At 38.9% G+C, this 26,682-nt stretch overlaps 1 protein-coding gene and 1 pseudogene across 5 annotated transcripts in view; one reads left to right on the top strand and one right to left on the bottom strand.

The window, feature by feature from the left end:
• Positions 1–26,682, top strand: part of TRIM2 (tripartite motif containing 2) — a 120,820-nt gene that overhangs the window by 69,143 nt on the left and 24,995 nt on the right. For 3 of the 5 annotated variants that reach the window (XM_025042644.1, XM_025042671.1, XM_025042652.1), the window contains exons 2-3: positions 14,672–14,856; positions 17,827–18,064. In XM_025042644.1, coding sequence (XP_024898412.1) covers positions 14,672–14,856; positions 17,827–18,064 — 423 coding nt within the window. The remainder of the gene's footprint in view (positions 1–14,671; positions 14,857–17,826; positions 18,065–26,682) is intronic. The other 2 variants (XM_025042648.1, XM_025042662.1) reach the window with 1 other exon arrangement.
• LOC112475171 lies at positions 12,042–12,141 on the bottom strand (annotated as a pseudogene).

Raw genomic sequence — 26,682 nt, 5'->3', positions numbered from 1 at the left:
CTTTGGTTGGCTCTTGACACCTTGATTTTTGTGCTTCTAGCCTCCAAAAGTATGAGAGAATAAATTTGTTATTATAAGACATCCCACTCTGTGGTACTTTGTTCCAGCAGCCCTAGGAAACACATACAGGAGGTAAAAATAGAAAACCTAGTTGTTCTAAATAAATGTTAAGTCTTCTGGCTTCAACAAATGACGTTCCAGGTTTTTGAAAAAATATATAGCTATGATTGCCAAATCATAGACCCTGATTTTTATGAGATCTTAGGGAAGAGGTGAGTTTCTTAAAAACTGGAGATAGGGGGAAAAAAAAAACACTTTCCATGTACAATGATCCAACCCACAAATTGTAGGCTAAGGGACAGATTTTATAGAGGATTATTAGAGGGATGGTTTACAAGCACCTAGAAAAGAAAGCATCCTGGGTTCTATAAAAATAAATGATACCAGGCCAGCCGGAATTTCTTTTTTGATAGAGTTATTAGACATGAATTTTAGTTATCTGTTCAGTATGATTCAACATGACAAGAAAGGTAAGATGAACTCAGAGGTCATTAGGAAAAGTATAGGGCCTACGTCAAAGAAACAATGGTCTCGCTCTATTCTGTGCTAAGCAGACCCTACCCAGATTAGGTCATCAATCCTGAGCAGCACCTTAGGAAACACAAAGTCTAGAGGGGCTACGAAGATACTGGGCAGGGAGTTGGGGGTGCTCGAGCTGAGTCACTTTTACTGCAAACACTCCACCTGTCTGGGAAAGGCTACCCTGACACCTGAGACCCAACCAACACGACTGTGGCTTGGAGGCAGGAAACTGTTTCCAAGAGTGATCTTAAGACGTCTTTTTGTGTCTTATTTATTTTTGTATCACAAGTGCCTCGTACACCACCAGGCACGTAATTATTTGTAAAATGTGTAGCATTAAATGATAATCCCAAGGGCAGGCCAGTTCTGGCGTGAGTTCCTGGGTTGTGACTGGGTCAGCTGGTTTCCAGGTTGATCCATTTCTATCCACATCACCCTCTCAGATTAAGGCCACCTTGGACCTTCTCTCTTCTTAAGGACACTCAAAGGGCAGATTCTTTCTGCTTCATCACCATTATTTTCAAACAATCCTGTTTGGTCTAGGACCTCCCCACAGCCACTAAAGAATGATTCCTAATTCCCAGTGTGCAGGGGCCTCTCAGGGCCACTGCCAATACAGAGGAAAGAGCCTCTTGGGGTTCAAGCCAAACCAGCCACCCAGACTGACTGTAAAGAGTCTGGACTGGCTGGAAGGAGCATGTTTTTGAGGGGCTGCACCTGGAGTGCTGTGAAATCCAGCATGACAACATCTCTTATCCAGTTGCTCAAGCCCAAACTGAAGGCTGGAAATAATTGTCCCTTATCATCTTGTTTTAGAAGACCATTGGGCATTAATTTTCATAAGGGTTTTCAAAAGCAAAGATAAGAAAAACTAAATAAAGATTGCATTAGGCAGAGTTTCTACGCTCTGATTTCCAGTTATCTCCTTTTAGTTGAGTGTATTTCTCTCTCACTGGAACACATCACCTCTCTAATCAGCTGGCTTTGTTCCACTGCGGAATTGCCTGATAACTGTTTCTGCTTTGGCCCACCCTTGCGGGGCACACTGGCACACTGAAGGAGGAACTATGCTAGTCACAGGACTTGAACTCTAATTTACCTCTACTGCATAATGGCGACTCCACTGTGGGCTGGTCATGTAACCTTTCCGAACCTCAGTTTCCACTAAGATAATAATTGCGACGGCTCTGTTCCTGGGTTTGCTTTGCTTTTATTATAAAGGTGCTTTCTAAATTATAAATCACCAATCATATATGAACAATCGTGTCTCCCTGGTGGGCTCTGATCCAAGTGTTTTCCAATTCTGAGATAATCATTTACTTTTACATCATGTTATGTCTACTCATTTGTAGAAGGGTTTTTGACATTCTGCATCTATGTATTGGGCACCTACCATGTGACAGGCACTGCAGTAGGGGCTGGGGACTTAGAGGTAAAAGATGGGGCAGTCAATTAATTTCCAGCAAGAAATGCTATGGAGCACACAGGAGTGGCACCCAGTGCAGACCAGGGCAGGAACGTCTGGGTTGCAGGAGTTGTTGGAGACTCCTCCCCAAAGTGAGTGGTGTCCTTGCTGAGTGTTGAAGGATTTGAAGACGTTGACCAGGGTAAGGAGGTGATGAGAATGTTCCTGGCCGAACAATTGGCATGTGAGCCTTGAGACCGGTGTTTCTCAAAGTGGGTGCTATTGGCAGTTTGAGGGGACAAATGTTCTTCTATGAGACTCTACCATGCACTGGAGGGTGTTGGGCATCCCTGCCCCTAGGCACTAAGTGTCAACAGTACCTCCTCATCCCCTCCCCTCAAATACACAATCAATACAACAGCCAAAAATGTCCTTTCACATTTCCAAATGCAGAACCCCCTACCCCACTCCATCAGGGGGGTTGGTGTCATTGCTTAGGTGAGAACCACTGCTGAAAAATATATATGGTGGCATGTCTTAGGAACCAGAGTATGACTGGGGAGCACAGAAAGTGGGGGGAAAATGAGGAAGGCATAGGCCAGATCATAAGTGGTCTTATGTGCCATCTTCAGGAGTTTACTTTCTAGGGGCAATTTCCTTGATTGGGGAGTGATAGACTGTATATAAAGGGTTTTGGCACATAACAAGTGGTCAGCAAATTTCATATCTCTGTCTCCCAGGATCCTGCCAAACCTGGTCTAGTTAGCACATGTCCTATTCCTATGCATATGCACCGTCTGTATACTTCCCGAGTGTATATCACAGTCAAACTGGCGAATGACAGTTAAGTCTCTAACGTCTGTTCAACTGGAAGGAAACAGTGGGGAGAGCAAGACAGCTCCAAGGCTTTGGTAAGGTGGACAGCTAACTCACTCCCCAGGATCTTAGACACTTCTCTGCTATTGCAGCATCGCTGTCTGGCTGCTTAAGTTCTCAATACAAGCACACCCCAACTGAGAAAGAAACTGCGCTGTTATATACCAGCAGCCACTACCACCAGTGGGGCCAGGGAGTGCCAAGGGGAAGATGCTGTGACCTGCTAACACGTCAGGCTCCGCTTATAAACAATTGGTTTATTTACCAAGATATGTGCTAAAAATAAGGCTGCATTTTTCTATAATAAACAATGTTATATGTGTTAAATTCCTGGCCGAGCCCTAAACCCACTAACTCAGACAGTAGTTAAGCCATCATGATGAGGAGGTTTGGAACCAAACTGTCCTCTGTAATGCTGTTTCCTGGGAGGAGCTATTCCCAATCCCAGGAAAAGATCAGAAACACATATGACTCCCACTTGCTCTACCTCTTGCTGGGCTCTGGCCACACTGGACAAGCACTCTCAGTTCCTGTGAGCCATCTCTTGCCTCCAAGCCTTTGCCTGTGCTGTGTTCCATGCCTGAAATGTGTGCCATTCTTCCCCATCCCGGCATGTCCCTCCTGTGGGCTCCAGAGCATCTACTTGATCTTGCGGTCTTAGCACTTACCCCTCCAAACTGCAATTGCCTGCGCACTCATCTAGCTCCCACACTGCTCGTCCTTCCAGAGGGCTCACTCCTCCTCTTCTCTGTATCCTCAATGCCTATTCAGTGCCTGGCATACACTAGACATTCAATAAGTGTTTCTCAGAATGAATGATTGAATGAGTAGGGGAACCTTCTTTGACTGTAAATGCAGCAACAACACCAAGGATCTCTCCCTCTTCTCCATCATCTGCAGAGCACAGAGTCTGGGCTGAGTGGGCGGGGAGAAGAAGAGATCAGGAGAGAGGATGTCCTGGGGGAGGGGTCGGCATTTGATGAATTTGGCTATGGGAAAGGCTCAGCATCACAAATGAGAAGAGGGGACTCTTGTTATAGCAAGTCAGGCACCTTTGTGAGGGCTCGTCTTAGGAAGAGGACATTGTAAATGGAGTGGAGGTAGCCTGCCTGTAGGTTCTAATTATATTGTAAACTTCTAAAACAGAGCAAGTGTCCACACCAACACCTATATACAGATGTTTACAGCAGCATTATTCATAACAGCCAAAGAGTGGAAACAACCCAAATGTCCGTCAACTGACAGATGGGTAAACAAAATGTGCTATATCCATACAATGGAATATTTTCAACCGTAAAAAGGAATGAAATACTGATATATGCTACGTGGATGAACCTTGAAAACATTATGCTAAGTGAAAAAAGCCGGACACCTAATCATATTACATGATTCCATTCATATGACTGGCCAGAATAGGGAAATCTATGGGGACAGAAAGTGTGTTAGTGAGTGGTTTCTTAGGACTGTGGAGAATGGCAAGGTAGGGGATGATAGCTAAAGGGTACAGGGTTTCTTTTTGAGGTAATGAAAAGGTTCTAACATTGACTGTAGTGATGGTTGCTCACATCCATGAATTGTACAGTTTAAATGGGTGAATTGTATGGGATTGGTTTATATCTCAATGAAGCTGTTAAAAAACAAAACTTCTAAAGCAAGGCTTTGGAGAACTGTGGACCACCTGGAATAGCATGCTGAAATTGTCATGTCTTTGCATTTTCCCGGGTCTGTCTATTTCACTGGATTCTCTCTGACACCCCTCCCCCTCCCACTAAAGATAATCACTGCTCTGCAGAGCCGAGTGCTCCTTCACAGGCAGGGTTCAGTGCAATCCCTGACTGCATGGAAAGAATGTGACGAATATTAATGTAATCGAATATGCAAATTGACTATCTTATTATTTAAATGATTAATGTCCACTTTTAAACTAGTAACTCACCAAGGAATAGAATGCAATGTGATTCCATAACTACCTTCATTGCTGTAGAAAAGGGAATGGCTGTGAATTCTATTATGACATGTATGACTTTTTTATTCTACAGTAGTAACTGTAATGTGAGGATCTAATCATTTTTATGGATACTTACTGATCATTTTTAAGTTATTAAAACCTTTTAAAATAGGTTTAATGACTTGATAGAAAATCAGGTTATGGATATATGTAAAGTCTGTCAAGTTTGTCAACTTTAACTGAAAACTTTTGCATCATCAGAAAAGCACCAGGTTCTGTCCATCTCCTGAAGCAAATAAATGTACTTTATAATTTTTTTCTGAATGATTAGAACCACACACACACAACAGAGAAATGTCATTTGCATTATTTGACTTTGTGAAACTGTGCTTTATTTCCTGGGCAAATACTAAGGGAGAAAAAGGCAGTAGAGGCTTGTTCAACTAAGCTGTTTTGCATTTTTTTAAATTTGCATTTGTGTCTCAAGCTACTTGAAAAGTCTAAAAAAAGAGACCATCTTTTTCTCTAAAGGAAGTAAGTGTGTGCTCTCACATTCGCCCAGCACTCCTTTAAAATTGAACTTTTCGTACTGAGGTACCATATGTCCATTTTCTTTTTTTCCCTAGTATCCCTTTTGCTTATCATTATCAGCACACCCCCTTTCGGATTTGTAACACTCACGGTGCCTGTCCTGGCTGCGCTGCGACGCGCCGGGAGACATGCCTCTCCCTGGGTTGATCGTGCAGTCACATTCTGGGGATGGACCTCAGCGGCCCAGCACCAGAGCATGGAAACAGCTGACTGCTGACTCAGAGGGGAGAGCAAGCCACCCACGAATCTCATTGCAGCTCGCTGCTGCATCCCTATCCCATAATCCCTTGCTTGGTTTGCTGCAGTCCTTTCAACAGACGCTGAGTGAGAAAAAGATGTCCTGTAAGATAAAGATTGATTGGTTTAAATGCCGAAAGGGGTCTCCCACTTGTTAAGGACCCAGAAACATTCCTGCGGACTTGCCTGAGCCTCCTCTCATTTCCTCCATTTTTCTCTTCCTCTGTTCTGTTCATGAACTGGCACATCACTCCATAGAGCAGAAGATATGCTGGGCTTCTGATGATGGCTGCACTGCATGGTAGGGAATTTTAACCCGTCTCCTTGCATGATGCTTCCTAACTCGAGAGGTTAGCTAAACGCGCATTGTTCTTTCGGATTCTCGCGGAGCTGCAACGACATGTTTAGGAGGGTTTAATGCTTTGCCTCGTTGGTTAGTTTGTCTGCAGAAATGGATAGGTCCCAAATGTTCAGATTGCTTAGCATTATACCAGGTGGGCAAACTGATTTCTTCTGCTCTCTCTCTGTTCCGGCCCTCCTACCCTACCCCACCTTCCCTCTCACGGTGATGCTGCATGCTCTGTAACTACAAGATAGAGGCAGACCCGCTCTTTGCTTAAACAAAGGCACCATGAATTAACAAGAATAAGGGAGAAAGTCATGCAAGATTTTCTTATCAAGTTTTTAATGTGATCTAACTAGACTTTTATTTCTACTAGCTTTTATTTTAATGTGCATCCTGGCTTATTTTAAATAGGTTTTCCCGTGCCTCTGTTGGGTACCAAGATAGAGATGGAATACTTAATTTGCAGGATTCCTTCCTCCATACCCCAGGGTGGAGGAGAATGTGCGATTCGACCCTTCCCCCACCCTGTCCTCTATTAGAGAACCCTGGGGTGAGTGGCATGGTTCCCAGTTACCATTGGAAACCCATTCATTCATAATGCATGACTAGACCTTCTGAATTCCGAATGCCATTGATGATCAGCAAATATACAAGAGACGATTTGGGTTGTTTTTTTTTTTTTTTCCCCTGACATTTTTTCCTGCTTTAGAAGTAGACTGAAATCTGGGTGGAGTTCAATGGTACTGTTACAGAGAAAAGAAAATCCTTGGGTTGGAGCTTAGGCTGGTTTCTTGAAACAGTGGGCATTACCTTTGTATCTGAGAGCTTTTTCTGCAAGTGTGCCCCACCCTGTCATTATTCCTTATTTTGGGGGGATAGGAGAGCAAGTAGGAAGGCTAATTATTTAAAACTAAAATTGAATGTTAAGTGGATTTCTGAACCAAAAGATGAAATGATATTTCTGTCTTAGATCGTTTCACTGTCATAGATTTAAGAAACAGATCTAGATTAAGAATGAGGCATTTAAAAAATTTGTAATTCTTTGGCTTAGATCCTATTATGGCACTTTTATTCCTCGGGAACTGTTAGAGGTCTTCCTTTTCTTAAATTGAAAAAATTAGAATATGTAAGGAGAGCCATTTGTTTGCCCATGTTCTTAAATTGATTTCTTAAGTATTAGGATTCCATGCTGCCTAGGGTGAACCTATGTCTTGGTGCCTTTCATTATTATTTTCCCGCAGATGCTTTAGCAGCACAGTTCCTAACCCTCTGTAATGTTAAATAATGCACGCCCCTCCCCAGCAAGCACACAATGCGAAGTTTCATGTGTGCCCTGATATGGGAAAGCAGCTTTCTGTTGCAGAGAGGCTAGTAGTGGCCTTTCCCCACCCCGTAAGTATTCCTTTCCAATTTTCTCCTAGAAATATACAAGTGATTTGCATTGGAGAGGTTAAAACACGGTCAAATGTAAAAAGGTTCTCGTCTGATAGAATGTACTGCTTTAAGGAATATGAATGCAGCATATGTAACCCACACATTTTTTTAGCATTTTATTTTACTTCAAGTATATAGTACATTGGTTAGATATTTATATAGTTTATGAAATGATCTCCCTGATTACTCTATTATAACCCACACATTTTTAAAATGGAGAATAAAATCTATATATATTTTCCACCATATTTAATATTATAGTCTTGAGATAGCTTACTTTCCTTTATGTATATGATAAAAGCTTAGTGGATTTTGTTGGCGTGTGAAATGAAGTAAAAGTACTCATTCTTTGTCTCACTAAGAAATGAAAATGTCCTTCATTTGGATATCTTTAGACATTAATTTCTCCATGCATATAACTTTCTTTTATCTGACTTCATTAAGTAGAAAAAAAACTAAATATGTAGCAATTTAAAAAAATTTAACTAAGTTTAATTTTTAAGACTTCTTTGTGCCTCTTTTCATTATCTCTCTGATAAAACTGACTTTAACCAAACATTTGTACATATTATTGAAATGTATAGAAAAGAAGTACTTTCTAATTTTTAAAAATTTGCTGCCAAATTATTTACTATCAGTTTTTTTTTTTCTTTCAAAATGTGACTGAATTACTTTTAATTGGGGCAAAATTATAATTTGCACACATCTGTAATTGCTTTTTTTAAAAAAAAAAACCTCGATGCCATCTGTGCCCCTTTATTACTTATATAAGGGTTTTAGTGTCAGAGTAGAATTTGGTCTATAATGGGGTTGGCTATCATTGTGCAGGTTGTCTGAATTTAACAGATCAGGTTTCCTCCTAGAATTTAGAGGTTTACATTAGACCAAATACTGAGGAATAAATGAGCCCAGTATCATTATTTAAATAGCATCATTGAAGAAAGTATTTATTACTGCTTTTTGCAGTCCAGTCTTTCTGTCTTTTACTTCCCCCTCTCTGTGTTCATATTCTCACTAGCTGCCATTTCTCCATTCAGTGCTTTTTATTCTTCTTCTTGAAAATGTATAGTTTATGTGGACATTTATTCTAATCAACAACAGAATTAAATAATATGCTTTTTATTAACCAGGGGCAAAAAGGGGGTTGCTGTTGCAGGCCTGTGTCTTTTGAAGTTCAGATGTGATGCAGAACAAATTTCTCCCTCTTACTTGCTAACCTCTCCCAGCCCCTGGAGCATAGGGCCTTGGCTGTCCTCTATTTTTTTTGTGTAGTCCCAGAATATTCAGCTTCTTTGTGCAGTTCCCAAGGAAAGCAAGGAAGAAGACTTGGCAAGGCGATGGATGTGGGAAGAGGAGACCCCACTCTTCCTGACTGCCCCAGGCTACTGTAAGATGAATGTCAAGTAGCCTGACCGCTTAATACTCCATTACGCAGACCTAGCCTTCTGGAAGTTAAAAAACCCTGAAGCAAATCTTAAGAACCGACTGCAAAAGATGAGGACTTTTATGAAGAGAGCAATGGCAAACAGTTATCTACCCGAAGGAAAGAGATAGAGGAAATAGGCATAAATATCATAAAAACAAGTTGGGGACTTAGCTTGTAAATCAACTTCCATATAGCAAAACCCAACAGTCTAGTGAAGCTGTCTTACCTCTGACCTTGGAAATAAGAAGAAAACCTCTTGGAAACCTTGGGCACATCCTTGCCTTTAGACAGAAGTTAAAGTGAATGGAACGCTCCCCCCCACCACACACTCACCGCCTCCTCCCCTACCCCACTCACACATATACTGTCAGGAAAGATATTGCATCTGGCCTTCTAATTTGCAAAATGGCCCATTTGGGATAGCAGCTTGATTAAGCCGGATATAGGTCACCCTTTAATTTCACTGAAGATTGTCCTCTTTTCTTTCCTCTAGTTGAGTCCTCAGTCACAATGCAAGTTCAGTTGCAGGTGAATGATAATATGCTCACAAACTTTAAAAAATAAAAGTATCTTGCTTTTTAAATCATATTTTAGCCCGTGCCTTGAGCTTGAGGTACTACCTGTCCTGGCAGGTGAAAGGCAGCACATTGTGAGTTATAGATAATCCTAATGGTTCAAGATTTCCTTTCCTTCTCAAGATTTTAACTTCTCGAGAAGCTGATTCTAGCATGTCCACACCGCTGTCATTGGTCCAAGAACAATACAAAAATGTAACCATATAAATAAATAAATTCAGCTAAGTGGCAACAAAAAGGAAGTAATCCAGGATTTTTTTATAAAAGTTAACAATGAAAAAGGAATCTTGTGCCTTTACGATACTATAGAATCAAATATGCTCGCTGCCTCTTACCCACAAATCACATGTTAAATTTTTATTTCCTCCCAAAATAATAAATAATAAAAGAAAAATTTATTTTTCAAAGGAATCTTGACCCGTTTCTCAGCCTGGTTTCCTAGAGCAGCCAGACAAGTTTTCACCTGCTCTTTCCCCTTCTGCTTGTCAATTTGGCTTTTCTCTTCTTCTTCTCGCTCTTCCTCACTCTGGTGTCAGCGAGTGTCAGCGATAAAGAGTTTGGAGAGTTTTCTGAACTACATGGTATAATTTGGGGTGGGAAATGTGGTCTTAACCTTAGAATTGTGGACGCAGGCATTTTTTTTTTTTCTTTCATCTCCTATCAAGTTCTCCTTTTCCAATGGGTCATAATTTCCACTGAGTTGTAGAGATTTCAGAAAGTGAGCCAGGAAAAATACCACAGATGATGAGAGGAAAGAAATGCTGGGACGGGGTTTTTCTGTGCCCAACAATTTTGTTATGTGATTGTCGCGTTGTTTTTACACACAACAAGCTGTGTTTAGCTGGTAAGCTCCCGCTAATAAGGAATTTATGTGTCAACTTTCTTAGACTTTTAATTTCCATGCACATGTGTCCTCAATAGTTCTCAATTTCTTTTCCTGCATTTGTGAGTATGTTAACATATGTCACTATTTATCTTATGGATGATGGCTTATGTTGCTAAGCATTAGACAATCACATGAGGGGTTAGGGACTGTCAGATGCAAGTGAAAACATTTGCATGACTGATAATGCCCATGCTCTTTATCACGTAATTCAGCAAGTGCTCCTCTTTTCTGATGCTGGGACTGAGTCCATTCCCATGGTATGCTTCATTCATTCAGTTCAGTAAAAATAATAATAATGTATACTGTCTAGGAGCTGGGACTACTGCAGTGAGCAATCAGACAAAAATCCCTACATCTTAGTGGGGTGGGGGAGGAGACAATATGCAAAATAAATACATTACATGCTATGTTAGAAAGTGACCAGTGCTATGGAGAAAAATATAGCCAAGAAGCGGGTAGCACATGTTAAGGGATTGGGGGCAAGTTTCAATTTTCAGATTGGTCAGATTAAGGTGATATTGACACAAACAGAATGGTCAGATTAAGGTGATATTGAGCAAAGCTGGAGATGGGGAGTGAACCCTTCTGTAAGCAGTGCTGTTGGTTTTCCATCCTCCCCACGTAAAAGCTCTCATAGCTGGTTAAGGTCAATATCACACTCACGTTGGCTATTCATGCAGTTTTGAAATGGCTCTACCTGCTTTCACTCCTCTACCTTTTCCTTTCTATTGGCCTCTTATTAGTGTGTCTGGGGCTAGTTCCTGCATCCAAAAACATTTGGGCTCTTTCAGAGACAAAGTCCACCCCATGCGTGTTTTGACATCCATCTCTCCAGAAATTAATTGTGTTGATCTCCGATAGAATAATTCTATATCCTGATCTCCTTCATTTTCATGCATTTGTTTCTGCTGGTTGTATGCGTTAAGAAGGATCTTTGACACTTCAGAAACCAAGATAGTGAAAGAAGACCAGCCAAGAATCTAGATGAGTATTTATTGCTTTCGTAATTGAGAAGACCAGAAATTGTGCTCATGCCCAAACACTTTGATTAAAGGCTGTCCTATATTTTGTGTCTATTCCTCGAAGCATAGTCAGACTGATGGAAGGCTTCCCATGGTGCTTATTAGCATGTTCTGGGCCTGCATTTTTCTAAGCATATTATCCCTTTAGGAGCAGTCAAATTGTCTTCCTGTTGTGGGTATCCAGTTATATTCAGGCAATGATCAAGTCCTGGCAAAGCCTCCACTTGGGGATCTTTGGGAGCTAGAAACCTTTTGTGCTGATTCTAGGAGTCCTGAAAATCCAGATGTCTTCAACAGGTTACTCATGACAGATCTGTAATATTGTCATGATTTTAAATCGATGTTAATGAGTAAACTTAATTTACCATATAAATTACCAATGGTAGCAAAGATTCTCATCCACTCTAATGACGATCATAAAATTAGAATGAAATGTTTTTATTTCAGTTTTGGAGAATAAAAATGTCAGCTCAGGAAATTTCATTTAGTCAACATATATAATTTAATTAAAACAAATATTTTTTTCCTTGCCCTAAATCCAAAATTCTAAAGTTAAAAAAAAAAAGAGTAAAATCCAATATGATCTTTTCTCTCTGCATTTTTTAATGTTCAGCATGACTGATTATTTCAAAGGGTAACATGAAAAATTTCAAAAGCTATTCAAAATAAAATTATTTTTAACTGCTTTTTGCTGAAAAGTTTATTGTAATTTTTAAAATAAGGAACATGTCATGAATTTGCATGTCATCCTTGCTCCAGGGCCTTGCTAATCTTCTGTATCATTCCAATTTTAGTGGTGCAGAAGTGAGCACCCAGTAATTTTTATAAGTCTCTCTCTCTCTCTCTCTCTCTCTCTCTCCCTCTCCCTCTCCCTCTCCCTCTCCCTCTCTCCCTCTCTCCCCACCCTCTCTCTCTCTCTGTGTCTCTCCCTCTCTCCCCACCCTCTCTCTTGCCCACACACACACCAGTAAAGCCTTAAACTTATTTAAGATTAGATATCATTGACTTTTCAGATAAGGCAGAAAACTTGCAATCTGAGCTTTCCGATGCCCTGATTTTACTGAATGACCTTGAGCAAGTCATTTAAACCCTTAGCTTTGGTTTCCTTATCTTAAAGACAGGCAAATCCATTCCTTTCTTATGCTGATGTCATAGGGATGTGGTTAAAGAAAAGCAGACAGAAGTGCCGACATTTTGAGCTCTTGAGAGATGAGCTCCATTTAATTCAATGAATATCATTCTCTACTCTAGTTCTTTAGGGAGACATTCTATGAAAGTCTAGCAGATAATACTGGCTAATTAGGTGTCTACCTACACTGTTTAACTAATGCAGTGAATTCTATTTGAAGGAGACACTCTTGTATGTCAGGTGCTTTCACAAAGTTCTGTTTCTCATGCTCTTTAATGAACTTATCTTAAAGGTATAGTGTCGGAAAATGAGTGTGTCATATGTGTAAATAGCAGAATTTTCTTAACGAAAATTGACATACTTCTTAAAAAGTTCGTGATTTGGTGGGGAGAAAGAAAAACTATCATTTATATTTGGGAAAGCCTGTTACCTTTAGAAAGTATAGAATTGTTAATTCTATAAATATAGTATACTTCCCAGCTTAAAGCACAGGTTCCAGGCCATGTTGAATTGTTATATATAAACCAAGCTTCCATAGTACAGCCTTCTGAAAACAGAAGGTCAAGGGAGGTGTGGTGATTTAAGGAGTAAAAAGGCCATGGGTTTTAGAGACACACTTGAGTTTGCATTCCGGTGTATTTCTTAACCGAGCTTTTTTAAAAAAAATCTTGTAGAAGATTTTGCAAAGAGAATTTCTATTGGAAATTGGAGGACTGTGGACACCTTACCAAATATTTAGAAAATTAGGAAGTGAATTTTAGCTCAGCCTTGGTTTGGGATAGAAGCCAGAAGATCTTCGAGGGGGTGAAGGAGCTGTGTCTTATGTCGGAACTTTTTCTTCCCTTATTCTCTCGTGGACCCTCCGCTTTCTTTTCCTTTTCCTTCTTCTAATTCTCCATTTCTGGCATTATCCCGCAGTAATGGAAACCTCCTCTGAATGAATTCCCTTCACCAGGTGCCTCAATGGCTACACGTGAACACCAATAGACATTTCTTAGAATAATAGGGACTAATAATAGGGCCTTTGTCCCTGATCTATGGCAAATACATTTTAGTGTAAAATTTATAAACCTTTAGTTCTGAAGAAAACACTCTGAACCACATACAAAGTTTTTAATTAAAAATTTTAATTATTTCTATGCTGCATATTAACAGTATGTAGGGGAGAAAAAAAACTTTTCTCTATACTCTTATGTTCTGTGTCTGAGGCCTGTGGATTAAACGGACAAAAGGCATATTATCAGGAGAAAAAGATATGTAATTTTATTGATTTTTTTTTCAAAAAATATATACTATATTTTATTGAATTTTATTGGTTTAATATTTTTATTTGCATAAGACTTCACAGAAAAGAAATGAAAATCCAAAGACATGGTTAGACTTGGAAACTTTTATACAATATTTTAACAAAGGGTGACAAATTGTAGAGAAGTGATTAGACAAAGAATAGGGGAGTTTGGACTCCTAGGGTCAGTAAATTGTAGGAAAGTGACCAGTACATGCATGGAAGGTAAGGGTTGTTTAGTAAGCTTTGTTATGCAGACTCTTCTTGGTGCCATTACCAGTGATTAACAATCTTCTCCTTCTCCTGGTATGGGACAATGAGGCATCTTTACAGATAGGAATTTATACCCTGCTTTTAGGCAGATAGGAGAGAGCAGAGAGCTCCTCTCCTGTGTCTCCTATTTCTCAGTAGCTTTTGGCTCAAAATAATCCTTATATCAAAGTACTGTATTTGGAGTTGGTATATTTTGATCTCCATGAAATACAATAGTTGGGAAAACAGTCCATTTTAATAAGACTATTCTATTTAATATAGACTGTAAAAGGATGAAATTTTAATAAGGCTATAGATATATATTCAAATATAGTCATGGCTGAAGACATGAACAGGCATAGTTAGTTATATAAGTATTTAATATAACTCAACTACCACTGCTCTGAAACCCAGCAAGCATACCTCATTGTACAACATACCTTCTAATTTCTTTTGTTTGCATGGTGAACCTGTGATTATTCTGTTGATTTTCAAACAAACAGGAAGCTCACTGTACTCCCTCTATAGCAATGAGGGCTGGTTATGGTCATTTCGAAGTTACTAACATGACATTTTATCCGTAGTCATAAAATGATGCCTATAGTGAATGAGCCAGTGATTGATGTACACTTATAGATTATTAAATATTTTTCCATTTTGGCTTTTCCGTCTGACAGCAGCAGCGTGCAGGGTCAAAGACAGCCGGCCCCCCATGTCAGTGGTCTAGGATGGCCAGTGAAGCCACCAACATCCCAAGTCCTGTGGTGCGCCAGATTGACAAGCAGTTTCTGATCTGCAGTATATGCCTGGAACGGTACAAGAACCCCAAAGTTCTCCCCTGTCTTCACACTTTCTGCGAGAGGTAAGCCCCCTTTGTGCGCTGAGAAGGGCGTTTCACAAACTGACTTCCCACAAAGGGTTCTTTCCAGAATCTTCAGTTAACCTATAGGAGACAATGAATTTTTTGTGCTTCTGATAGATGTTGAGAAACAGAATCACGAGTTGCCAATAATTTGCTTTATTTCAAGTAATTACAGATGGGAAAAGCAATTAAGTAGCTCCTCATTCATTTCCATCGGAGACAGAGCACTAAATATTTTAAGGTTTAAAATTTTTTTTTTATTTTCCTTTGTTCTTTGTGAAATAATTTTTGCCAACCACAGTTTCCTCATAGAGGGTCTTTGGTGAAGGCTAATTAAAAATCTGTCATTTCTTCCCATATAAAAAATCATGTAAAATGCCTACATAGATGAGGGTTAGATAAAAAGAAAGATCTTCCTTTCAAAGATACTTCAGAAGACACATACTAATGGCATATTTGAACATTATGATGTTTCAGATGAAGAAAAAACTATATATGTAAGAAATAATTATAAATTGCCAGAATATGCAGTTTGCTAAATGTGAAAAATACATTTTCTTATTTATCTTTCTTGAATAGTTTTTTCCTTTGAGTTAATCATTTATCAAAATACACCTTTACCTCCTTGTTCAACTTATCACATAAGCCGTTAGGTACAGAAAGATGGTTAGTAATTAGTTTATCTGTGGCCTAATTAAAGTATTTTTCTAGTAAGGTTATACATTTTTCTTAAAAACAAACATGGTCATTATGTTTTATAGCATTATGTTATATGTATTTTCTATTATTATTTAATACACATAATTAAAGTGCATTGCTTCTTATTACGGAACAGGAAATTAGTATTTCGAATGGCTTCGAATCAATACTAATTACATTTACCATCCAATTTAACACATTTGTTGTCTGATGGAGCGTGCTTTGAGTTAATTTACTTTGGAGGGTCTCAGTTGCAACAGAAAAACCACATCTTTAATGGTAATGAATGGAGGGAGAAGGTAGATTTGTTACTGGTAGTTGTGGTCTTTTGTTTGTTTGTTTTGCTTTATTGCGCATTGTTTTGTGTGTGTGTGTGTGTGTGTGTGTGTGTGTGTGTGTGTGTGTGTGTGTGGATACAGCGTTTTTGTTTGTCTTAGTGGTGGTATATAAAGCATCAATACTTTTTACTTTATTCGTTTTATACTTTGGCTTAAGTATTTTGTAATTCACATTCCAAAATGGATAAATGGAGAGTGATTTTTTCCCCCTCTCATTCAATAGGTGTAGCTAAAACATGAATCCCAGCTAATTGTCCATGTGTCCCTGAGCTTGCATGGTAAGATCATTATTTGATTTGCAGCAGTCGACATAGCCTGGTGCTCTTTATATACAGCACTGAGAGCTACTCAGTCCGAGCTTGACAGAGCTGCTCCATTCCCCAGTGTTCAGTGCCCAGGTGAGAAGCGACACTTCTGGGCTACCCTGGGTCTGCCCGCTGCCCTCTCTTTTAGGTCTAGTCCAACCTGCCTACACGAGATGGAAGTGCTATTCATTGAGATAAGAAGAGGATGCAGTTTAGGGGACAATTGTGAATTTAGTTAGGGAAATGTTGGGTTTTAGAACCTGTGAGACATCTAAGAGGAAATATCAAGAAGACAGCTGGTATACAGATATGTGGCTCAGAGGAGGTATTTGTGGGAAGAAATAGAAACATGGAAGTGTTATGCATTAGCCAGGCACGCGAATATATATCTCAGGGAGAGAAGAGCGCTTACAGTGGAGCCTGGATTAACTCCAAACTGTACTGACTCAGGAAAGATAGAGCAGGCAGAAGGAGAACTAGGTGAGTGTGGTTTCATAAGCTAAGGAATGATAAAGTTTCAAAAAAGAAATTGCGGGGAGAGCGGGGTGTAGTGGTCAAGTTGGATGAGTGCTGCTGAGATGTCCGGTAAGACAGGATTGAAAAATGTTTATTGCATTAAGATGTCATTAATGACCTTTGCAAAAGCTATTTCTTTTCTGGTTTTGATCCACCCCTAGTTACCTCTGTGACATATGGAAGGTCAGTTAACCTTCTTGATGTTAGTTTCTTCATCCACAAAATAAGGGCTTTGTGGTGAAATTATTGGTTTTCTAGAAACTGGAAAACAGTGTATGGTGTAGTTATTTAGAGTTTGATCCTGGTACCAAATTGCCTTGGTTTGAATTCCTGCTCAGCCCTTGACCACCTAAGTCCCTTGGGCAAGTAACATAGCCTCCCTTTGCCTGCATTTCATCATATGTCTAAAAGTGATGACAATAGTTCCTACTTCATAGAGTTGTTGGAAGAACTTTGGATTTGGTAGGCAGTATATATGTTGGTCGTTAGTGATACATTTCATTAATTAAATGAATTAAGTTGATGCCTATTGAGGAGAGGCAAGAAGAGATCATGTCGGTGTGACTCTGGGTGCCCATTCCTGTTTACAAAACAATTCCACTTTGATGTGTTCTTAACAGCCACAATTTGCTTACTATGATTTGGTATACAAAAAGTGTTTCAATAGTAATGAAGTAACATGCTTCTCCCAACTGTAAAAGCCCACAAATTCGTGAACATCAGACTAGATATTCTAGAGCGACGCTTCTCAACCTTAAGGTATATGCAAGTTAGGCCTGGAGCGAGACCAAAGAGTCTGCATTTCTTCCAAGCTCCCTGGCGAGGCCAGTGCTGCTTTTCCATGGACCACACTTTTGTGTGTGTGTGACAAGGCTCTAGAAAACACTACCAAAGTCAATGATGACAATATTCTCTTTCTTGACAGGGCCAGTGTGAGTACAGGTTATCTCTTGGCTTCTGAAATATTCTTTTCCTAGTAAAGGAGACTGCGAAGGGAGTTTCTGCAGAGTAACCAGTGTAAGCACTGAGATCATGCGTGGTACCTGCGAGAAGCAGCCATCTGTTCCGTGAGCCTCACTGAGCTGACAGTCCTGCTTCTGCTCCTGCCACAGGTGCCTGCAGAACTACATTCCCGCTCACAGCTTAACCCTCTCCTGCCCAGTGTGCCGCCAGACCTCCATCCTGCCCGAGAAGGGGGTGGCTGCGCTCCAGAACAACTTCTTCATCACGAACCTGATGGACGTGCTGCAGCGGACGCCAGGCAGCAACGTTGAGGAGTCCTCCATCCTGGAGACCGTCACCGCGGTGGCCGCGGGAAAGCCTCTCTCTTGCCCAAACCACGATGGGAATGTAAGTCACTGCCTGGCAGTATGACTGCTTTGATTTGGGTGGGCTTCAGCCTCTCAGAGGTTCTCCACGAAACAGAATTCCACCTGGAAAAGGAGTAATTAAAAAGGATGGTTACCAGCCAGCCTCAGACTATTTTGCCTGCTTCCTTTCTCTGACCAAATTTATGTATATAATAAAATCAACCTTCATTAGCACATATTGTTGCTTTCCCCAGGAGAGCAAGCCCATAAGTGTTCATGAGCTGGATGTACACTGACCCACATAAACATCTGTGTAATAAATTATGGATAAAGATTTAATAATAGATAAGTTCTGCAAATCGAAGATGTTTATTAAAAAACGTTCATTACAGTTATTTATTTTTCTTGTAAGGGAAATTTTTTTCATGTTCCATTAGACACTATTCCTTAATAATAAATAGAATTTGAAGATATGTGAGTCCCTGATAGTAGATTATAGATTATGAATTTCAGACATATTTCCTGCTACTAGAAAGCACAATAACTTATAAACTTAGGGGGACCTGCAAATAACTGATTCACAATGGCTACGTAACCTGAAGAGGCAGAATTATGTGGTCGCTAAGAGGGCTGGCTTTAGAAGTCGGCTGCCTGATTCAAATCCTGTTCTTTAGAAGTCAGCTGCCTGATTCAAATCCTGTTCTTCGACTTATTCTCTACGTCAACTTTGCAAGTTTATTAAACGCTCAGTGTTTCACTTCCTCATCTATAAAAAGGAAGTGATCATAGTATTTATAATATAGGATAATGGAGTGAATTAAATGTTTAAATCATATACAGCATATAGTAAACTCTTGATAAATGTTAGCTATTAAAATTATTTGAGATTAATAACTTTATTCCTTTTTTTCTTTGTATGATGACCACTTGAAAGGTATTTGAACCTGCTTATAATATGAGGCTCAGGTACAGTAAAATCACTAAAGCAACCAGGGATTGTTAAAGCAAAGCATTTATGACTAGCCACAACTACTGTTTATTTGCCTCATCTCATACCCCTTTCTGCCCATCGTGCAATCTCAACCTCACTGGCCTAAGACTCACCAAGTGGTTTCCCACCTCAGGGTCTGGCTGTTCTCTGTTCCTTATGCCTGGAATGCTCTCTGTTCTCTCTTTATGTGACGAGCTCATTCTCATCCTTCATGTGTCAACTCAGATTTCTCTGACACAGAGCAGCCTTCTCTGACTGCACTGGGGCAGGCCACCTCTGGCACCCAGTTATCTGCCACTACATCACTTTCTTGATTTCCTTCATGGCATTCATTACCCTCCGCATGCCTTTATTTCTATGTTTGCTGACTTATTGATCTTCTGGCTTTTCTTTTAGAAAGTGAACTCCAAGAGGGCAGGGACCATTATACCTCTAGCACTAAACACAGTATCTCATACATGAAGGTGTAGAAATCATCCCAGATAAGAACGAGCAAAGGCTATGTATTCTGAGCTTGCTAGAATGAGGAGTCAGCCACCATCACTTTTGTTTGGGCAGAGACTCAAAGGCAGGCAGAGGAGTGGGAAAGCTCAATAGTCGAAAAAAGGGAAGGCTTCAGGAGTGCTCTGATGGGATGCTGTTGGCATGGGGAAGCTGGAGGCAGGCTTACTAGAAGCGTACATCCTGCATGATTGGTTGGGGGTACATATTTGTCTTTCTCTGATTGGTCCTAAGTTGGAAGCAGGGACAGAAATTAGTAATCACATAATCAGTAATCAAGTCCTAGCCATTTGGGGACAGTTATTATAGAAGTTATTGTTTAGCTTTTTGGCTTGTTACTAGAGATAGCAGTCTGATTTCCTATAAATCTGACTTACAGCAGGCTGGCTTTCTGAGCTGTTTAGTGTAGATATGGAGTCAGTCTTCTGGGCAGGTTGTGGGTCAGAGTTCTATTTTTACGTATGGTCAAGCCATTGTCCATTTGTATATTTAGTCTCTCAGAAGTCAGTCAGTACATATTTGTTGAATGAATGTGCCAGACACTATACTTGGTTTCCTACACACCACTCTGCAAAGTAGCTGTTAGTTGCCTCCATTTTATTGATGAAGAAATAGACTTGAACAATTTAAGTCACAAAGCTAATTGATACATTATAAAAGCTAGGCCTGGAGGAAATAGCACCTTGAGCTTTTTGAGAACCAAAATAAGAAAGACATCATGGATTATCTACCTTAAATTATTTGATTGAAAGCACACCAGGCTATCAATAACTATAGATTTTCCACATACTATATTCCAAAGGAAAGTAACCGTGTAAGTTTTGTAAAAGGAACTTTAAATAGTGCCTTCAGAAACAGTTTGACCATTTCTCACAGTGTCTTTTAATGAATACTGAGGCTGTCTCCTTCTGGAGCTCACATTCTAAATACTAGTCTGGGAGAGCATTTTGATCAGCTGCAAGTCCCCTTAAAGTGTCGGCCAGGCATGGAGCTCTCTGGAGATCTGACTTGATATGAGAGTAAAGTTTGAGAAACATTTGGAGACATACTGTAGACACTGGCCTAAATTTTGGATGGAAAAGGCAATCATGTATATTGAGAAATAATGACAACTAAAAAGATTGCATCAGTAAGTAAAGGTAAGAGTGTCGTGGAATTCAGGAAACAGTTTGTAGCTCCGTGCCTCTAGAGCGTGGTGCAGTGGGAACACAGGTGGACTGGAGAACGTAGGAAGGAGCCCGGAAAGAGAGGTGGGGAGAAATGGTAAATGAGCTATGAATGCCATTGAGAAAATGTTTGACCTAAATTCCATACGCAGTGGGGAAGCATTATAACCTTTAAACAGGAGATGGATATTTTTCCGGCATTAGGGAGGAGTGGCATAGCAAAGACTGGAGGCTGTGGCACCAGTTCTGAGTTTATTGGGTTGTCCCTACTGGAGATGATACAGGTAGAATCAGAACAGCATCAATGGAATTGGAGAAGAAAGGATGACTTTCAGAGAAAAGATTAAGTACTTTTACTTGAGAATCTGCCTCCCACAAATCAAAAGGCATATGCTGAAATCTGTTCAACTGAACTATTAAGATTGTGAGAATTTGAGCAATTAAAATTGGTTATATACTAGATCACAAAACAATTACTATATTTTTCCAAGTGTAAATGAAGTTCCTATACCCCAATGAACTCAAATTAGATAGTAATGTGCATTATGAAGAAACCCCAATCTTTTTTTAAAGTGCATAATTATTTAATCAAAGAAAAAAATAGCAAAATTAAACTATTTACAAAATGTTGAAAGTAGAAAACATCTATTAAAGGTATGGAGTAAAAGTTACATCTGTACTTGGGAAATTTTATAGTTTTAAGTATTTTCCTTTATGAAGAGTTCAGTTCAAAAAGTTAAGAAAATCAACAAAATATATATATGGAACACAAAAGAAAGAAAATAAACTTAGAGTTTGAAAATAATAAAACAATTGAGTGAATAAATCTAAGAGCTTCATGGTTTTTTTTTTTTAAGTAATGGAATAATCAGGTAAAGCAACAAATGGAAAATATAAATAAATCAAAATAAGACTAAGAGATACTAATAAAAACAAAAAGAAGATTTTAAAATGAGTAAATCAATTCTGTGTGCTAAAGGCTAACATATTAAAGTCTGAATGAAGTGGATGGTTATCTAGGAAATTATAAAAGATCAAGAAAACCTGAGTGAACTGATAATCTTGAAAGAAATTGGTAAAGGTTAATTTAAAACTGAATTCCTTCGAACCCATATAAAACAGGTATGATTCGTAGTATGTATACTTCTGAATCATAAGAAAAGACGGCAAACTGCCCAGTTCACTTAAGATCTACTCATAACCCTGACACCAAAATCTAGGAAAGGCAAAACAAGAGGAAAAGTATTAATCATTCACTTTATGAAAGTACCTGCAAAATTCTTACAATGTAGAACACTTATAAATTAAGAAAAATATGAACATCACAAAAGAAAATGAGCAAAAAATTCAGAAGATTAATGGGGGATATATAAACAGCTAATAATCATATGAGAAGAAAATGCTGAGCTTCACAAATAGTCAAATATTCTCAAATTAGCCACAATTTTTAAAGAAGATACTAATCAATGCTTACAAGGAATGGTGAGGTATTTTTATGTCCCATGAGTGGGAGGATAAATTGCTCTTCAGAAAGTGTATGTCAATTTGACATAAATGCACTAAATATTTCATACAACTTCTTATCCTTTAATCCAATAATTCCACTAACTGAAATATTTCTAAGAAATGGCTAGAGATGAGAATAAAGATTTGATATAAGAATGGTAATCAAAAGTTTTATATTATAGTAAAAATTAGAAATAATCTAAATGTGCAATATTAGAGGAATGGTTAAATTATGTTAAGTTCATATTACTGATTAGTGGGTAGTCATTAAAGCTGATGTTTTGGTAACAAGTGACGTTTACGCCAATATGTGAGCATGCTTGTGTGTTTAGTTTGTTTTTTAATTGGTAAGACCACAGTATGTATGTAGTACAGAAAGGAGAAAGGTATTCTGTGCAGAAGGGGCAAAGTGACAGAGAGAATGGAAAAGCAGACTGTTGTTCTCTACATGATCACAGAGTTCCAGGAGCCAGGAAGTGGTGGGTGATGGAACAGAGAACCAAGAAGACCAGATCTTAGAGGACACTGAATACCATTTTAAGGAGCTTGAGTCTGGCCTTAGTGTGGGTAGCTATTAAAGGATGTTAGCATTAGAATGTGCAGGTAAGATTTGCATTCAGCTCATTTCAGAGTAGCTAGAGATGTGACAGGGAGGGAGGGTAGACTTGAAGGAGATGAGCCTGAGGCAGGAAACCACTTGGGAGCCTGCTAGAAAATCCACAGAGGGAGCGTGATCCAGAGCAGCTGGAGCAAGACTGGAGAAGAAGGCCATGCCTGAGTTGATGGGTGGCCTGATGGGGACAAGATGACTCCTAGGTGTCTAGCTTGGGTGCCTGAGGAAGCTGTGGTGCAACCAACTGAAATAGAGGTCAACTCTTTAAAATCACTATACATTTTTATAAGGGCATTCAAACTTAGAGAAATTTTGGAAAGAGAAGTATGTCATTCATTAATGCCTGAGGGGCAAATAGAAAAGAATTCCTAAAGATGCAATTTCCTGAGCATGCCTCGCAATAGAGACCCCTGAATGTCACGGGCTGCTAAGTAGAAAATCTCTCAGAGATGCTAATTCCAGCAAAATTTAAAAATCCTTTAGGTTAAAACTTTTCTTTGTCTTTCTACCAAACGTATCATATCAAATCACACTAAAAATGAAATCTATCTAAAGAGTTTGATCCTCCTTGAGGTGAATGAATCTATTTAAGATGTGTCCTGAGCACTTCCTCTATGCTAGGTCATTATGATTCTTTGAAATTATAAAATTTATAAACCAGCAAGAGGCCTTGGAAAATTAGCAGCATATGTCTTGAATCATTCTATTGTTTCATCATAGATTGCAGGAGTTCACTGCTACTGCTTTGAAACAGGAGACCTCATTGCATATTCAAGCCAAACACATGCAATATTACAGACAAATTGCTGCAGTTAATTGCCATGGGTAAATCTTTAAAAACAGTTCAAGCGTCTGAAGGTTAATAAAATCCGGTAATTAACAATAAAGCAGGATGTTGCTGTCATAAACTGCCTGGTGCTGATTAGCACATGTGGATGAAAGCCTGTCATTTACTTTAAGTGCTGTGACACAATCTGTCTTCTAATTAAACTGCCGTGGCTACATTGTCCAAATACAAAGAAAAATGGGAATAGCGGTCAGTGATTTAAGAGGTTCTTTGCACTTAAAGCAGACACTTGAGCTCATGCCTCGCAGTCCCAGAACATGAATGATTATTAAACCCTGTCGTTGCTTGCTTAGGCCTTACTAACGAGGATGTTAAGAGATGCGAAGGAGAGATCCTCATTAAGAATGCCCTGCTAGTAGCAAGTCCCCGCTTTCAGAAGTCTCAGCATTGCCTGTAAGGACCTGACTATCTTTTTCAGCAGTTAGCAATGCATATGGTCCTGGCCATCTTTTCTTCTAATGAACACAAATGATGACTACCTGCCAACAACAACAAGCTCATCCTGGCCTCTGGCCCACCCACTCCTGGAGGCACCAGCATCATCTCATTCAGGTTGGATGAGCTTCAGCCGAGTTATACACTTCACACAACTAAGTCTCAGCTTGAGTCAAAGCTGTCAGAACCCAAGCACAAGCATTTGAGAATGACTAGTTGTTGACACTTCAGAATGATTTCAGAGCCTTTGCTTCGCAAGAAACACTTAGGATACTGAACCAGGGACAATGACCCAAGTCTGCTGCTGTCTCTTCAAAGTTGCAACTAATTTTTTAAAATCAAAGTAAAATTCACATAACATAGAATTCAACATTTTAACCATTTTAAAGCATACAATTCAGTGGCTGTTAGTATATTCAAAAGGTTGTACAAATATCACCACTGTCTAATTCCAGAACTTTTTCATTATCCCATAAAGAAATTCCACAGCCATTAAGCAGCCACTCATCCTTCGCCTCCAACACCTGGTGACTACCCGTCAGCAGCCTGTCTCTCTGGATTTGTCCATGTGGACACTTGGTATAAATGGAATCTTACAAAATGTGGCCTTTTGAGTCTGGCTTCTAGCTCTTATCATAATATTGTCAAGGTTCTTCTATATCGTAGCGTATATCAGAACCTCATTCCTTTTTTTTTTTTTTTTTACAGCTAAATAATATTCCATTGTCTGGATACACCACGATTTGTTTATTCATTCATCAGTTGATGGACATTGGGAGTTTCCCATTTTGGCTATTATAAAAAATGCTGCTATGAACATTCTTGAACAAGTTTTTGTATGGGCATGTTTTTAGTTCTCTTGGATATATACCTAGGAGTGGAATTGGTAGGTTGTAAGGTAATTCTATGTTGAACTTTTGAGGAACCACCAACTGTTTTCACAGCAGCTACACCATTTTACATTCCCACCAGCAAAGTATGGGAGTTTTAATTTTTCCATATTCTCACTAACATTTGTTATTATCTGACTTTTTGAGTCCAGCCATCCTAGTTGGTGTGAAGCAGGTTTTGTATCCTACAACTTTGCTGAATTCACTTGTTAATTCTAATTGTGTGTGTGTGTGTTCATTAGGATTTTCTATATACAAGATCATGTCATCTCTGAATAGAGAAATTCTTACTCCTTCCTTACCAATTTGGATGCATTTTATTTCTTTTTCTTGCCTAAATGCCCTGGCTAGAACTTCCAGTACATTGTTGAATAGGAGTGGTGAGCCATCCTTGTATTGTTTTTGATCTTAGGAGGTTACCATGAAATATGATGTTACCTGTGGGTTTTTGTAGATGCACTCTATCAAGTTGAAGAAGTTTCCTTCTATTTCCAGTTTGATAAGTGTTTTCATCAAGAAAAAGTGTTGGATATCGTCAACCGAGATGAGCCTGTGTGTTTTCTCCTTTATTCTATTAGTGCGATGTATTACATATATTGATTTTTGTATGCGAACCACCCTTGCATTTCGGGGACAAATCTCATTTGGTCCTGATGTGAAATCCTTTTAATATGCAGCTGGATTCAGTTTACTAATATTTTGTTAAGAATTTTTGCATCTATATTCATAAGGGATATTAGTTAGTAATATTCTTTTCTTATGATATCTTTGGCTTTGGTGTCAACTAGACTAATAGAATGAGTTAGGAAATGTTCTCTCCTCTTCACACTTTTTTGAAGAGTTTGGAAGGATTTGTATTAATTCTTTAAGTGTTTGGTAGAATTACCAGTAAAGCCATCTGGTCCTGGGTTTTTCTTTGTTGGAAGTTTTTTGAATATTGATTCATCTCTGTACTTATGATAGGTCTATTCAGATTTTTTATTTCTTCTTTGAGTCTCTTGGTAGTTTGTGTGTTTCTAGCAATTAGTTTTATCTAGGTTATTCAATTTCTTGGTATACAACTGTGCATTTCAGTTTTGTTGTAGTGTTTGTCAGTTTTGTTGCTCTTTATTTACAGAGAACCAACTCTCAGTTTCATTGATTATCTCTATTATTTTCCCATTCTCAGTTTTATTTATCTCCACTCTAATCTTTATTTCCTTTCTTCTGCTTGCTTTGGATTTAGATCGATCTTTTTTTTTCCCTAGTTCCTTAAGATGGAAGCTGGAGTTATTGATTTGAAATCTTTCTTCTTTTTAATGTAAGCATTTATAGCTATAAATTTTGCCCTGAGCACTGTCTCTCATTTGTTTTGGTGTGTCGTATTTCATTTTTATTCATCTCAAAGTATTTTCTAATTTCCCATGTGAATTTTCCTTTGATTCATTGTTTAAGAATGTCATTGTTTAAGAATTTCACATATTTGTCAGTTATCCAGATTTCCTTCTGTTATCGATTTCTAATTTCATTCCATTGTGGCCAGGGAAGATACTTTGTATCACTTTCTACATGTATTTAGACCTTTTTTTACTTTTTTAAATCTCTTCTGGAGCATGTTCTATGTGAAGTTGATAAAAAGATATATTCTGTTATTGAATAGAGTTGTCTATATATGTCAGTTAGGTCTAGTTGGTTTATATTGTTGTTCAAGTTCTCTATTTCTTTATTGA

The sequence above is a fragment of the Pteropus alecto genome, unplaced genomic scaffold (genome assembly GCF_000325575.1).
Source record: "Pteropus alecto unplaced genomic scaffold, ASM32557v1 scaffold50, whole genome shotgun sequence".
Classification (NCBI taxonomy): domain Eukaryota; kingdom Metazoa; phylum Chordata; class Mammalia; order Chiroptera; family Pteropodidae; genus Pteropus; species Pteropus alecto.
The sequence above is the reverse complement of the archived record's forward strand: the minus strand, read 5'-3'. Positions and strand labels throughout refer to the sequence as shown.